The sequence below is a fragment of the Mastigoproctus giganteus genome, chromosome 13 (assembly GCF_048544385.1).
Source record: "Mastigoproctus giganteus isolate SK-2022 chromosome 13, ASM4854438v1, whole genome shotgun sequence".
In the NCBI taxonomy this organism is placed as follows: Eukaryota; Metazoa; Arthropoda; class Arachnida; order Uropygi; family Thelyphonidae; genus Mastigoproctus; species Mastigoproctus giganteus.
This window is the reverse complement of record NC_143587.1, coordinates 165244275-165260484: the sequence shown is the minus strand read 5'-3', so window position 1 is coordinate 165260484 and position 16210 is coordinate 165244275. Positions and strand designations below refer to the sequence as shown.

At 37.5% G+C, this 16210-nt stretch overlaps 1 protein-coding gene across 1 annotated transcript in view; it reads left to right on the top strand.

Annotated features, from left to right (window-relative positions):
• The window catches only part of UQCR-C1 (Ubiquinol-cytochrome c reductase core protein 1), a 222114-nt gene that overhangs the window by 107787 nt on the left and 98117 nt on the right, over positions 1 to 16210 (top strand). Inside the window, exons 7-8 of the mRNA XM_090387126.1 lie at positions 3741 to 3845; positions 15837 to 15875. Coding sequence (XP_090243252.1) covers positions 3741 to 3845; positions 15837 to 15875 — 144 coding nt within the window. The remainder of the gene's footprint in view (positions 1 to 3740; positions 3846 to 15836; positions 15876 to 16210) is intronic.

Below are 16210 nucleotides of genomic sequence, written 5' to 3'. Positions count from 1 at the left end.
GGTTTGCTACTTGGTGCAAACTAGTGTTTAAGTAGTATTTTATTTCGCTATATTTTCCAGATTTTTGTTTTTGCATTGAGCATGTGTAGCTTAAATAAAACAAATAATTGTTATATTTAAGTTACACATGTATAAATATGATACATGTAATATAGCCTTGATCCTGAAGGTGATAAATGTTGGGCACATCATGAATGGTTTGCGAATGTCGGTGACATTTAAAAAGCAATAGAAGCAGATCAAAGGTTAACGGGTTTTACAGCTTTTATCAGATTAAGAGATAAGAGCTACTAAGAAGCTAAAAAATTAAAATATTAAAATATTAAATTATTATTAAAAACTAATGTTACATAAACTTTGCCTGTTCATAGTTGAAGTATTTAATAAAAAATGTTTCTTCAAAAACTCTTCTTCTGTGGAAGTTAACACCTGAGAATTTTTTAATCTCTTAATAGCTCTGTCATAGCTCTCTACTGCCTTAGATAAGTGAATCTTGATGTTCCAAAAGTTTTAAGGATTTTGGCTCTGACAAACTGGTATGGTAACAAACAATAGATTTAAATAAAGGAAATAAACATTCCAAAGAAGTGAACTGAAAACAGGCATTAATTTACAGTCATGAATCTGCAACAATAAAGAATGCAAGGCAAAATATAATCTAAAGCATTATCTATATCATTTTACTCGGATTGGTTTCCAGATGAAAATCAGACAAATAGTTAAAAGGGTGATTTTTTACTTTAGCTTCAAATTCCAAAAAAATTGTGTGACAAAGCTTTAGTTTGATCAGCCAGAACAATGTTATGTGTATAAGAAAATGAAAGAAAGCAGAGAAGAGAAAAGAACACTCATAGAGAATATCAGTAGCAACAGATTGCTTATTTGAAGAGTTATTTATAAAGCATGAGTACCAATAAGCAGACAGAATAACTGCTAACAAAAGAAAAATTAACCCTCTAATGCAGTATAAAAGACTTCGATTAAAAAAAAAAAAAAAGTGGCATAAACTATTGGGAGTTTATAAATTTAACCTATAAATCTCAGAGGTTGTATGAAACATGTAACAACAGGACATCTTTGTATTACCAGAGCAGATTCAAACCATTTAGTGGAATCAGGATGACTACTTATTAGTGAGGTCTTTAAACATTTCTGCCAAACAAGAAACTAAATACGATCAGATCAAATTATTATTCAAATTTAAACCAAAGTCCTTTAGACACAAACTGCAGTCATTTATCTCACAGACATAGACGTTCGGTGAATGTTGTTCTTGCCAAGTCTGTAAATGAATTTTATGAGGAAAGAAACAACTGGCAACCTTAACAAACCATTCTATTGGCATATTTTATAAACAACAAGAGCATTATACACCAAAGAATAAAATGCTTAGACACACTCAGATGGAAATTTCTTAATTAATTTAAACAACTGCTCTTTTAACTTAAAGTGGAGGTGAGCTTACCCTTCAGCTAATCCTGTAATTCTACAATGTTGCAAAATTATATAAAGAACTATAAAAGTTAACCACCTGGATAGCCAAATTTTATTGTCATATAACAAAATGTCCTCCGGGGAATAACTGAAATAAAACTTTCCTTAGAAATGGTGAATAATATTGTGGTGCATAAGCCACAAGTCTGGTCAGACTTATGCAGTGGTATATGCACTAAGCCATGATGAGGGGTACTGAAAAGATGCATCCATACATATAACAAGAGGCAACAGAGTCAAGAGATTCCCAAGGTATCCTGAATTGGCTGGGGGAGAGATTTCTAATAAATTTAGATGTCACAAGTCTGAAACGGAATTTGAGATTGCCTCGTCAAACATATTTAAAGAAAAATTAAAATATCTTAATATAAGAACCTTCTGAAAACTTGATAGTAAAATACTATTATATTCAAATAAACCAAGACAATCCAGATAGACAGAAAACTCTTTTCACCTCTGTATCCAAAAAATCCAAAATTAATAAATAAAATAACTGTCTCAATTTGATGGTATTTACCATCAAACTGTATCAGTTAAAATATTTTAATTTACAGTAAAGCCTATTTAACATATCTAAGCATACTGATGAGGCTGGTACTGCTTTTGTTTAGTAGAGTAGAGTTATCTGATAAACATAAAATTTGATGTACTGTATAAAGCCCAGGGTCCTGAGCTGGATATCATCATTTTTTTTTTTTTTCCTCAGGGTAACTCAGAATTTTTTTTTTTTGCCTGGTGCAGCAAAAGCCTCAGGCTTCCTTGGGGGAGGGATACACCGTTTGTAATTTTTTTTAACAGAAATCTGCATAGTATTAATATTATAACTATGCAAAATCTTGGTAATATTATTAGAGAGCTGTGTAGAAAGGAATGCAAGCCGAAGAGGATGATCAGGTGTGTGTGAGAGAGAGAGAGAGAGGAGAAAATTGGCATTAGGATTCACATGTTAAATTACTGGGGGGGTTGGGATTGTAGGATTGGAAATCCCCCTTCATAATTTGACATTTGTTCTGGAATAATAATTTCTAAACAAATTGTAAATATTACTGTAAAGCAACTTTTCTAACCTAGAATACATAAATGCTAATTTTTCACTATCATAAACTCATGCATTGAACCAGAACTGAGCATCTAGTATAGTATGGCTTGCATTCCTTTCTATTCCTGATGTCTCATGGTATTGCCAGGAAGGATTTTGCTTAGTTATAATATCAATATGCTGTGCAGATTGCTATAAAAAACTACAAACTGTTATGGGCGCCTCCGTAGCTAGGTGGGAAGGAGCAGCAGTGCGTAGCACTTGCTTCTTGATTAGACCGGGGTTCGAGCCCGTCACCACCAAATACGGAGGATGCGGAAAGGTCAGGGAATGACCACAACATGCATATCCCGGATCAATATGGCCTTAGTTGCTAATGCTCCTAAAAATCAGATAACAAACAAACAAACTGTTATCCATTTCCCCCCCCCCCCCTTTAAAAACCCTATACAAGTAATGGAGAAAAAGTGGAGGAACTTATAGTATACCACATAGAGGCTATATCCACAAAGACATCCATTGTCTCAGGCAGTGGTCCACAGGACGTGGTAATAAAACAAGTTTTTTTTACAGTGGGCAACAATCCCATCAAGAGTGTTGGGAAATATGGGTAATATCCTGTTTACTATTTCTGTATTACATGTGTTCTTATAGTTTAATATTTTTATGAGCTTTGGCTTCAACCTCAAGTGTAAAAGTGATCTGGAGGGCCACTTCCATAGCCGAGTGGGCAGGAGCGGGAGTGCAGTAGCACACGCTCTTTGAGTAGACCGGGGTTCGAGCCCCTGACTGCTGAATACGGTCGATCTGCCAACCTGCACTGGACCAGCATGGCAGATTATGGTCCATTTCCCTCAACATGAATCGTTGAGGAGGCTTCCATCCTGCAGTGGGTTGATAAAGGCTGCACTTTACTTACTTTATTACATCCATTGAGAATGCTGATTTTGTGCAACTTTTCCATCCTCCATTGTTGGTGTTAGTTTGCAGTTTCTGCGATACTGGCACTAACTACCACGAATGTTCAGATTTATTTATTGCATAATTTCTCACCTATATATTGCATCATACGAACACGATGCTGTTACTGAAGGAATGCTACATTCAAGTGGTTATTATGCATTGTATATAAGACTGTATTTGTGATGTATGCATTATTATTTATTTATTTTTTATAGGATAATAATTACATGTTTTTTTTATTTAGATCAGAATACGTGATGACACTATGCCTTTATGTCATGTAGCCATAGCTGTAGAAGGATGTGGGTGGACAGATTCAGATAACATTCCTCTGATGGTGGCAAATACTGTAAGTCCTCTCCAACTGCATTTTTTATTTTTCAGCATTCTGAAAAATACTTCATTAATTAATATATAAATATTTGTACATATATTTCTCAGTGAGAGAGAGAAAGAATGAAATATTATCACATTATTTAAGTTGCTTTTGTGCACTTTTTATCTGAAATTTTGACTACCCCTGTCAAATCCTAATCAGTGTTCAGCAATGGGATTTTTCTCAGAGTGAGAGATTGAGGAGAAACTATATTAATTATTAACAGCAGTTTAAATTTGAAATAATTTTATAATGCATTAATGTACATTAGCTGTAAGAATTAGTAATAACTAAATTAAATTATATATTAAAAAGATACCCAGGTGCAGATAGTGATCACAATCTTGTAATGTTAAAGTGTAGACTAAAATTTAAAACACTAAAGAAAAGGGCAACAGGAAGAAATGCAATTTAGAATTATTAAGACAAGAAGAAGCAAAGCAAAAATTCAAAGACACAATAGTCAAAGCAGTACAAAAAAACCTTAATGAAAACAAAACAGTAGAAGAAAAATGGAAGTTTATTAAAGAAACCATCACCAGAGCAACAACAGGAATTGTAGGCTTCAAAGGAACAGAAGCGAGGAAACCCTGGATCTCACAAGAAATATGGGCAAAAGTATAAGGTAAATGTTGGAAGTGATCACAGAATGGTAAGATGTACACTTGATATAGATAAAGGAAAGGAAAGGAAAACACTGACTCAAGTAAATAATACAAAGGTCTTTGAGATAACAGAGGAGGAGAAAAGGCAGTATGTACTGGAACTTAAGAACAAGTTTCAGCTTCTGCAGACTGCTCAGGACCAAGATATCGATGAGGAATATTACAACTTTCTGAAAGTGATAAAGCCCAAGAAACCGATAGGGAAAAAGAAATCCAAAGAAGAAAAAATTAGTCAAGAAACACTTGTCATGATGAACCGAAGACGACAAATGAAGAGCAAGAAAAACACTGATAGGGAGAAAATTGAGTATACTGAGTTATGCAAAGCCATTAGAAAGAGACTCAGAGAGGACATAAGAAGATTTAACACAAGAAAAGTAGAACAAGCATTAAGGGAAAACAAAGGATTTAAATCAGCAGCCATGAGCAGTAATACAGAAAGGCAAATGATACTAAAACTGAAGAATAGCGATGGTGTACTTATAAACAGCAGAGAAGGCATAATTCAAATAGCAGAAGACTACTATAGAGAATTATACAAGGAGCGAGGGAATGATGCCAGCAGTGGGGAAGATGGATTGCAAAGTAGCAACACATACGACATACCCGATATTCTTCCTGATGAGGTAGAACATGCACTGAAGAAAATGAAGAATCAGAAAGCCCCGGGGGGGGGAAGATGAAGTTACTGTAGAGTTGTTAAAATTGGGAGGAAGAGACATAACACAAAAACTGGCAAGGCTCTTCACAAAGTGCATTAGAAAAGGTGTGATGCCTAAGCAGTGGAATAATGCAATCATAGTTTTGCTGCATAAGAAAGGAGATAAATCAGAAATTGGAAATTATAGACCAATTAGCTTGTTATCCCGCATCTACAAGTTGTTCACAAGGGTCATTACTAACAGATTAGAAAGAATACTTGATGAGAATCAACCGAAAGAGCAAGCTGGCTTTAGGACAGGATTCTCAACTATGGATCACCTTCACGTAATATCACAGCTAATGGAGAAAGCAAATGAATATAAAACACCATTATGCCTGGCATTTGTGGATTATGAAAAGGCATTTGACCCCATACAGCATAAGGCATTGTTTCGGGCACTGGAAAGACAAGGCATAGATACCCCATATATTATGATTTTGAAGAAAATATATGAGAGTGCTACATCCTTTATTAGACTAGACAAAGATAGTAGCAAATTTAAAATCGAGAAAGGAGTTCGACAAGGAGACACAATATCTCCGAAGCTGTTTACTGCTGCCCTTGAGGAAGCTTTCAGAAGATTAGACTGGTCGCAGAAAGGAGTCAATGTGAACGGAGAGTACCTAAACCATTTACGATTTGCAGATGACATTGTGGTCATAAGCCACGATCCCAAAGAATTACAGGAAAATCTTAATCAGTTATGCACAGTTAGTAATAATTTTGGACTAAAGATGAATATTGCTAAAACAAAAGTAATGATGAACAAGTATGCCACAGAAAGGGAAATAATGATTGAAGGAGTAGTAATTGAAAAGGTGGAGTCATATACTTATCTGGGACAAGTTATTAGCTGTAATAATGATAAATGGCTGGAAGTCAAGAGAAGAATAAATTTTGGATGGATAGCATTCAGGAAATATAGTCATATACTGAAGAGCAATATCCCAGTTTGTCCGAAACGTAAAATAATGAACCAATGTATACTCCCCACCATGACTTATGAAAGTGAAACTTGGGCACTCACCAAAAGAATGGAAGAGAAGCTGAGAACTACACAGCAAAGAATGGAACGAATTATATTGGGAATCAGACTGTTAGATAAGAAGAGAAACACATGGATTAGGCAGCAAACTCAAGTAAAGGACATTCTTATCAAAACTAAAGAACTAAAATGGTCTTGGGCAGGACACATAGCTTGAAGACATGATGACAGATGGACTAAGAAAATAACAGAGTGGTAGCCAAGAGAAGCTAGAAGAAAACCTGGAAGACAAAGGCGGAGATGGATAGATGAAATTCATGAGTTTTTGTGTAGTAAATGGATGGCCAGTGCTCAAAACAGAAGGAACTGGAAAGTTGCTGGAGAGGCCTTCATCCTGCAGTGGATTGAAAATGGCTGATGATGATGATGAGAGGAAAAAAGGAAATGGAAGACCAACAATACTGAAGAAGAGGTAGCAGAATATAAGAAATTAAGGAATGAACTACAAAGAGAGTGTAGGCAAGCAAGGGAAACGTGGTGGAGCGAGAGGTGTAGATTCATTGAAGATCTAAATAAAAAAAGGCAGATCAGATCTATTCAACGAAATTAGACACTTCACAAGGAAGAAGGGAATAAGATCCAGCACTATAAACAACAAACATGGTCAACTTTTGACAGAACCTGAAGAAATAAAAACAAGATGGAAAGAATATATCACCGAATTCTACCAAAAAGACCACCAACAAGAAATAGAAATCAAAAGGAGTGGCTCAGAAGACAACACGGAAGACCTGCCAATAAACAAAGAAGAATTTGAAGCAGCACTAAAAGCAGTAGGAATTGACTCCTTGCCTACTGAGCTCATTAAAGAGGGTGGTGATGAACTACATGAATGTATTTTCCCCTTAGCAAACCACATGTACAAAGAAGGTTCATGGCCTGAAGATCATTGCATAGCAGTCATGATCCCATTCCCCAAAAAAGCACAATACCAAAGAATGCAGCCAACACCGGACTATCAGCCTTATCTCTCATGTATCCAAAATTCTACTAAAAATAATAAAACAGAGAATCAGTGACAAAATTAACAGATATTTAGCACTTGACCAATTTGGTTTCAGGAAAGATAGGGGCACAAGAGATGCCATTGCAGCCCTAAGGCTGATGGGAGAGAGATTTATTGACCTGCGAAAAAACTTTACATTTGCTTCATTGATTACGAGAAAGCCTTCGATAGAATACAATGGCCAAAATTCTTCTCAATTCTGGAAAAAATAGGAATGGAAGAAAACATACTAAACTTAATAAAAACATTGTACAAAGACCAGAAAGCCATAGTATACATAATAACTTGGAAACAGACCCAACAAAAATAGAAAAAGGAGTACGACAAGGTTGCCTACTTTCACCAAGCCTATTTAACCTCTATGCGGAGGAAATGATGGCAGAAGCCCTTGGAAACAGCAATTTAGGAGTGACCATAAATAGTGAACAAATAAAAGCAATAAAATTTGCGGATGATCAAGCAATTGTAGCAACCAGAAAGAGTGACCTGATCGAGATGTTAAAGCTGATCAACACACACACAGCAGAGGCTTATGATATGAAAATTAACGTGAACAAAACGAAGGGCATTACATTCTCAAAGGACCCTAAAGCTATGAACATCAAAATAGGAAACAATAATATTGAACAAGTAGCAAAATTTAAATATTTAGGACAAATGCTGGGCCACGATGTAAGATGCACCAACGAAATAAAAGCAAGAATTGGGAAAGCTTTTAAGGAGAAACAAAAAATTCTGACAACAAAGTATTTGAATGAGCATATAAGGAAAAGAATTCTAAAATCCTATGTTTGGAACATAGCCCTATATGCATCCCTGGACAATAAACAAACGAGACGGACAGAGAATTGAAGCATTTGAGATGTGGTGCTGGAGAAAATTCAAGAAAATAAGCTGGACCGAAAAAAAAAAAAATTAAGAAGTCTTAGAAGAGCTAGGAGAAAAACAAAAAATGATAAACCTAATCAAGGAGCGAAGAGGAAGGTGGTTCGGACATAACCAAAGACACAGTGAAGTGTTAAGCCTGATTATAGAAGGAAAGATTAATGGAACTAGACCCAGAGGGCGACCCAGAAACAATTTCATAAAGCAGCTGCAAAGGGATGCAACAACAAAATCATACCAGGACTTGAAAAAGCTGGCACTTAACAGAGAGATGTGGAAAAAAGTCATCAGTGCTACCAACCAGTCATATTGACTGAAGGAACCCATGATGATGAAAAAGATACATAATAGACAAAAAGAAAAAGCAAGGCTTTTTACTGGGAGAACTGCAGTAACAAAAGCTAACTTTCCTTTGCTATAAAAGACAGGAAAACACAGTGTTACTATTCATTGATTAGAGGTTGGATGATATCATTTTTCTGCCCTGAGATATGTGTAATGGCTATCCAATCAGACCTGAATGATAGTTTCCTAGAGGTCAACCTGTGAGTTGTAACTTGGTGTAGAATTGATTGGGTGCAGGAAGGACACTGTTGTAGTTGGGCTATTTCAGGTTTGAAGAAGTTTAGGAGGCGCCTCCGTAGCCAGGTGGGCAGGAGCAGCAGTGTGTAGCACACGCTTCTTGATTAGACCGGGGTTCAAGCCTGTGCCCACCAAATACGGAGGATACGGAAAGGTCAGGGAATGACCACCGCATATCCCCGGAGCAATATGGCCTTAGTTGCTAATGCTCCTAAAAAAAAAAAACCAAACCAACCAACCATGGGAAGGAGGACATTGACTCTGTTTATATTAATTTTTCTTCATAATCAGTTTTGATGAGGGTGACTCATGTTTTCTTCTGAGTGTTCATTGTAGAGGATGAGGGGATTCTGGATATCATTATGTAGCTCTCATAAGACAACTAGCAACATTGTCACATTAATAAATAGCTGAAATGTTTCCCATTTAAATATCACGTCATGTGAGACATACATTGATGAGCCAAAACATTATGAACAGCAAGTCGTTATGCAAATCGAAGCAAATCGAAAAGCTCTCCATTCCAGGGTGAAATGGAGCACAAACAGTTCCTAAAACTCAGAAATCCATTGGGTGCATAGATGAGACTCCTACAGGGCGAAAACAGCTGGAGACTGATTTTGTTGCAGCTAAACATCAAAAGACTGACGTAGCCACCATCAGAACTCCAACTTTCCTTATTATACACTCGACTCAAGAAAAACCTATTGACAAATTATCGCAGTTTCTAGTGCAAAAATGCCTAGAAAGTATAATAGGTACACCCAAGACAATTCGTCGATTAAGATTGGGCGACTTACTGGTTGAAATTGCCACTGTTCGACAATCTGAGCAACTACTGAAATTAAAAACATTTGGTGGAATTTCTGTTACAGCTTCACCACGTTTCCCTGAACACGTTAAGAGGTGTCATCACCAAATGTGAACTCGTGAATGTGTCAGATGAAAAACTAAAACAGGAACTACAAGACCAAGAATAATGACAAAGAAGGACGGCATACTTGTTCCTACTAGGAACATAATATTCACTTTTGATACTACAAGTTCCTGAAGTTTGGGCACTCACAGACAGTCTGCAGAGGTGCAGTTGCTTGTGCTGCATGCGGATCCACTGAGCACACACATACTGTTTGCACAGCGACAACACCAAGTTGTCCTAACTGCAAAGAAGCCCATCCGGCATTTTCCAAGGAGTGTCCCCTCTGGAAACGGGAAAAAAATGTACAGCGGTACAAATTGAAAACACAATGCCACCTACCAAGAGGCCAAGAAAGTCCTTTCCAGCCCTAAATGCTAATAAACCAACCTATGCTCAAGTAACCAAAAAACAAATATCAGTTGCAACCTGAACTGTGGTAACCATATCACCAAATGAATCACTATCTGATTGGGCAAGGTCAGCATTGGCCACCATTCCACCAAACCAAACAGCAAGCAAAAAAAGTAAAGCTATAAATACATCAATTACTATACAACCAGATGCCACCCCACAGCGAAACACTACAGTACCCACTTCTGATGCCAACCAAAGGGACAGGATGGATTTGGAAGGTAGCTCACAACAAGATGAACAGGTATTAAACTACTCACTAACAAGGATATGGACACGGGAAAACCCTCCTTTTCAAAGAAAGGGAAAGGGAAACCTGAGCGAAGCAAACCTTTAGCCCCTCGAGAACAAATCGAGGATTCTACTAAACCCAGATAATTACACTGCAGAAATGTTAATGCCAACATTTCTGCAGTGGATGTCACAGCAATTTAAATGATATACAAGATCTCACACAATGATCCTATCGCCCTCTGCCTACAAGAAATCAATCTAACGCCACATATAACTGTTTCTCTCCGGAACTACATAATTCATCGGCAAGATCATATTGTAAACAACCTTAGTAATCTGGCAAATGGAGGTGTAGCATTGATAATCAACACTCAAATACCCTCCAAATCACTCTCGTTAAAAACAAACCTTGAGGCAGTTGCAGTACGAGTTCCGTTAATTTTGACTTGACTATCGTCTCGCTATACTTGCCCCCTAATCAAAATATAAGGTACGCTGACCTAGAAGAACTAGTGGTACAACTTCCTCAATCCTACTTCATCCTAGGGGACCTCAATAGTCATCATCCGTTATGGGGAAATCAAAACATGGACAAATTATAGAAAAATTACTTGCCCAGCACAATCTGATTATGCTCAATAATGGTGCACACACTTATATGCATTTACCCTGCAGGATCTACTTCAGCTCTATTGATGTCTCTCTGTGCTCAACATCTATATATCCTCTATTTAGATGGACTGTTCATAGCAATCCATTGGTTAGTGACCATTACACAGTGATATGCCAGATTGATAAAAACATCCCTCAGTTTTCTAACAGAACTGCCAAATGGAACTTTTTAAAAGCAAAATGGGATATATACAAGTAACTAGGCAAAACTAGAAGAAAAGCAGGTCCAGCAACCTTCCATAAACTTGGCTACAGAATATATATCTAACCAAATACTACCGGCAGCAGAAAAAGCGATTCCAAAGCAATCCAACAAAATATCAGCACGCTCAAAATTGTGGAATAATGAATGCAGTGCGGCTAAAAAAGAAAAGAACAGAGCATGGAACATATTCAGGAAGTTTCCAACAACTGCAAATCTCATCCTCTTTAAACAGGCTCGGGCAAAAGCAAAACGTATTAGGCAGACTAGCAAAAGAGAAGCATGGAGACGTTTTTCCTCCACAATTACAAGAACTACAAAAGGGCAAGCGATATGGGCCAAAATATGCCATATGTACTCAAAACATCCACGCATCAACCTTCAAAAGTCAGTGTAAACGGTTGTGATGGTACAACACCTGTGGAGATTGTGAATACATTGGGCAAATCATTCATGAAAATCTCAGCAACAACAACATCTTACATGCCTCCTTTTCAGGTACACAAGGCACATGCCGAGAAACATCCCATCAACTTTGAATCAGCATCTAGTGCTGCATACAATCTCCCCTTCACAATGTCAGAATTGCATCATGCTTTAGCCATCACCAAACTCAGTGCAGCAGGACCAGATGGAATGCACTACATCATGATAGTACAACTTACTGAACCAGCCCTTAAGACATTGTTACTTCTTTATAACAGAATTTTCAAAGAGAATGCCTTCCCAGACAAATGGCATCACGCTTACGTTTTGGCTTTTCCAAAACCAGGAAAAGATCCTACAAATCCACAACATTATCAACCTATTGCACTCACCATGAGCAAGGTCCTGGAAAAAATGATAATTTTTTCCAGGACCTTTGCAATGTAAATTTGGACCAGTCGGAGAATTTTATGCCGCATCAATGTACTGCAGACCTGGGAACGATATCTCCCCAGCCATTAACTATCTGCAAAACCTCACACAGGAGCTACCATCCTGCTCGGAGCAGATGCCAACTGTCGCTCTTCCAGTTGGTACAGTAAAACACCAGAACGACGTGGCTCCAGGAACGGACAACTTCTTGAGGAATATCTGACCATTGGCCATCTCACTATTCTGGACCATCCAAATAATCTCCCTACATATTCCAGCACTGTGTGGGAGTCTACAATAGATATCTGTAGCGAGTGAGATATCTATTGTAGATTCCCACACAGTGCTAGAATACAATAGATATCTCACTCGCTACAGATCCATAGCAAGCCACATAACAAACTGGGCAGTACGTGAAGACTGGTCAACATCCAGTCACCGTGCCATCAGCTACCAACTTCTCTGTACAGTCTCTCATACTGCCATAGCAAGACTCTGACAGCAAAGATACTCCATTAACAAAGCAGACTGGAACTGCTTTAAAGAGGCCATTCAAAATATCCAACCAAATATGGATGTAAACAATAAATCTGTCAGCCACCAGGACTTATACCAACGAGCTGTCACTGACGCCATCACAAAGGCAGCAGACTCTGCCATCAAAAAAAATATACCCACCCCTGGTGCTGTGCCCTGGTGATGTCGGGAACTCCAGTCTCAGATATGAAGTTAATACCAAGAGACGAGTGCTCCACCCTGCCCGCAGATCCTGGCCTCTGGCAGGAGTCAATGTTCTGCTCCAGTGCTACTGGGAGGCAAGAAATAGATACACTGCAATGATCAGGCAGAGGAAAAAACTCTCCTGGGAGCACCTTGTATCCACCATTGGAAATGACAACCCCTGGAGTAGTGATCTACAGGATCGCTACAAACAAGCTCCCCAGAGGGGAAGTTGTTCCTTCGACAAAAACCCCCACAAAATTGCATGACTAAAACATGGCAAGAATCAATTGCAAATATTCTTGACACTGTCTACAAACCAGTGGTGCTCCCCAACACATTGGAACAAGACACCCATGCGCAGAAAATGAAAACTACCGTGCGGACCAAACGGAGGCCCCCCTTCACGGAGACTGGACCTCCTAGAACTGGAGATTATCAAGAAGACTATTGAACATGCACCTCACCTGCTCCTAAACCTTTTTAACAACTGCCTCCGAAACAGATACTTCCCTCTGGACTGGAGAAAAGCCAATGTCCAACTAATTTAGGACCCATCAAAACTTCAAGACTGTCCAAAATCCTAACGTCCCATCGCCCTTCTCTCTGTCATAAGCAAAACCTTGGAACACCTCCTATGACAATGTATTGATATCCACTACAACAATGCTGGCCTCTCCTCTGACAAACGGTATGGCTTCAAAAAAGGCAAATCCACGACAGATGCCCTCGATAGCATAATCAATGCTTGCAAAAATACTTCCTAATAACCATTGATTTTGCCAGGGCATTTGACACCCTCTGGTGGCCAAGCTTCCTTGGCAGACTCAAGAGAGAGGCTAAACTACCAAGAAACTTATATAGTTGCATAAAACACTACCTCTCCCAAAGGAGCATCGAAGTAGGAGTGCCCCACAGGGCTCTGTTCTTAGTCCCCTTCTTTGGAACATAGTCTTTGATGAGTTCCTCAACTTGGACCTCAGCAATGTCAAAACCTGGTACTGATGCTGGCTACAGATAACAGGGCCCAATTGGAGGCTTCTGCCAATTGGGCAATCTCCACCCTGCAGGACTGGGCAGTGCACCACCATCTAGCAATCTCTCCTACCAAGACCCAGTCAATCCTCCTGAAAGGCCATCCTGACTTGAACAGACCACCACAAATCAAGATTCACAATAAAACGATCAAACTCATAGCACAGCTAAAATACCTCGGCATATTCCTGGATAAAAACCTCTCCTTTCAACCTCAATATGATTTTCCTCCACTGACACTCTGGTCACATCAGCAACAGCCCTGTAATGGTGACCATTAACTTGCATAATTCATGATTTACAAGACTCCAGAAAAGAATTACTATTTACATTATATACAGGATTGGAATTATTCATTAGCAGTTCTCAAAACGTGTTCTCTGGCACATGTTGGCACTCCAGGCAGGTTGAGTCCCCGAGTAATGATACTCTCGCTCTTTATGTTTTCAGTTAACACAGCAAGCAGGTTCTTCTTTTAATGGACATTCGGCAAGAATGTGACCACTACGTGCACAGTGGCCATAGGAAGGGGACTCGTGGGTACAATACTCATATGTAGCGTGACCAAAACCAAGATGTAGATAGCATTTAGTGACTGTAATAAATAGAAGATGTTTGTGGGTGCTCCAGGTTAGCAAAATTCTTTCTAAAGATTAAATACAATTATATATCTTTAGAGAGAAACTTAACACCCAATATGAAGATCTTGACTTTGTCGTGAATATGAATGTAGTATCCTGCTTGATATCCTCAAGGGTAAAACCAGAATCAGCTAGGTTCTTATTGTAAAGATTTTCAATATTTTTCCTCTTTCGTAAGGTCTTTAGGGTCATCATAAATTACCATGGATGGATTACCTTTCTGAGGTGCTCCTGTAGAAATACCAGCAGTGGTAAGACTCTCAAGCAGAAATACACTCAACATTTGACTTTTTCACTGTTTCTAGAACAATGCCTCTGTTATGAATTAATCTAAGGGATTCAACGTTTATATTCTTAAGATCAGTTTTTAGAGTTCAATCATAGCTTTGATGAGAGCAATTCATTGGCAAGGCAGGATACTTTTTGGTGCAGACCAGCTATACTTTGTTTACTCTAATTAAAGCAAACAAAGTATAGCTACTGAAGTTGTTCAACAGTATAGTAGTAGTTTGGTAACTGGCCATTGTTCACATGCCAAAATACTAGTGTAGTATTTAGCAATGACAGATGAGAGCTTTACTCAACACATATGAGTATTTGTTTATGTTAGGAGTAAAGTTAGCATATAGATAAGTGGTGATTTATTTTTTTGTTTACTTATTATAGTATTATTTTTTTCCCCATTTATGATCTTGGACACAAAAGGTAGTGGAACCTAAAGTGCTTTAGTATCATGTGTGGGTTATTTGCTGATACTGGGATTGAAACTTTAATGTTGTAATTTTGAGGAAATACTTAAGCATATAGCAATTGTTGTTGTGTGAATGGATGTTGACTAGTTTATGAATGTGTTCAGATTACTAAATTTATTTAGTAATCTTACTAAATAAATCTAGATTACTAAATTACTAGGTTCTTATTGTAAAGATTTTCAATATTTTTCCTCTTTTGTAAGGTCTTTAGGATCATCATAAATTACCGTGGATTACCAGCTACAACAATTCATATGCTGTCATAAATTACCAGCTACAACAATTCATATGCTGTCAAGAATGAAAATAGCATGTGGCTTAAAAAATAATGCTTAAGAGTAGCATAGTGATGCACACTGGTCCTCTGCTCTCTACATAAAAACTGAGTACTAATGTTTAAAAAGACAAGGTACCACTATGGCACACAATATGGTGGTACTGTGGATATTTTTATTTTTGAAATAAATTTAATATCTTTGTTATTCTTGCAGAATATCATTTTAAAATATCTAATGAATGTCTGATGTTAACTATGAAAATTTATTGAAAACATTTTAAATATAAATTAATAGCAATTACTATTTAGTAATTTTCATTAAAATCCTGAGTAGCAGTTTATTTTGTATTCTTTCAGCTTATTGGCAGTTGGGACAGATCTCATGGTGGTGGTGCAGTAAGAGAAATTATTTTCTATTTATTATTTTTTTTAACAAGTATATTTACTATTGACATTGCACATCATCTCAAGTGATGCGCAATAACATAGAAGTATAAGTTATAAATTTTATCTCTCAGCTACAATACTTTATTACACTGAATTTTTCATTCAGATGTTGTTTGCAGTGGTATTTAGTATGAGAAATGTTTTCTCTGAAAACTAGTGTCTCATTTATACCATTCTTAACTAAAAAAAAAAAAATTATTTTGTATTATTGCTATAAATAAAGAACTGGTTCACACAAATTACATATTAAAGAGAAACTAAATTTAAATTTTAAAGCACAAAAA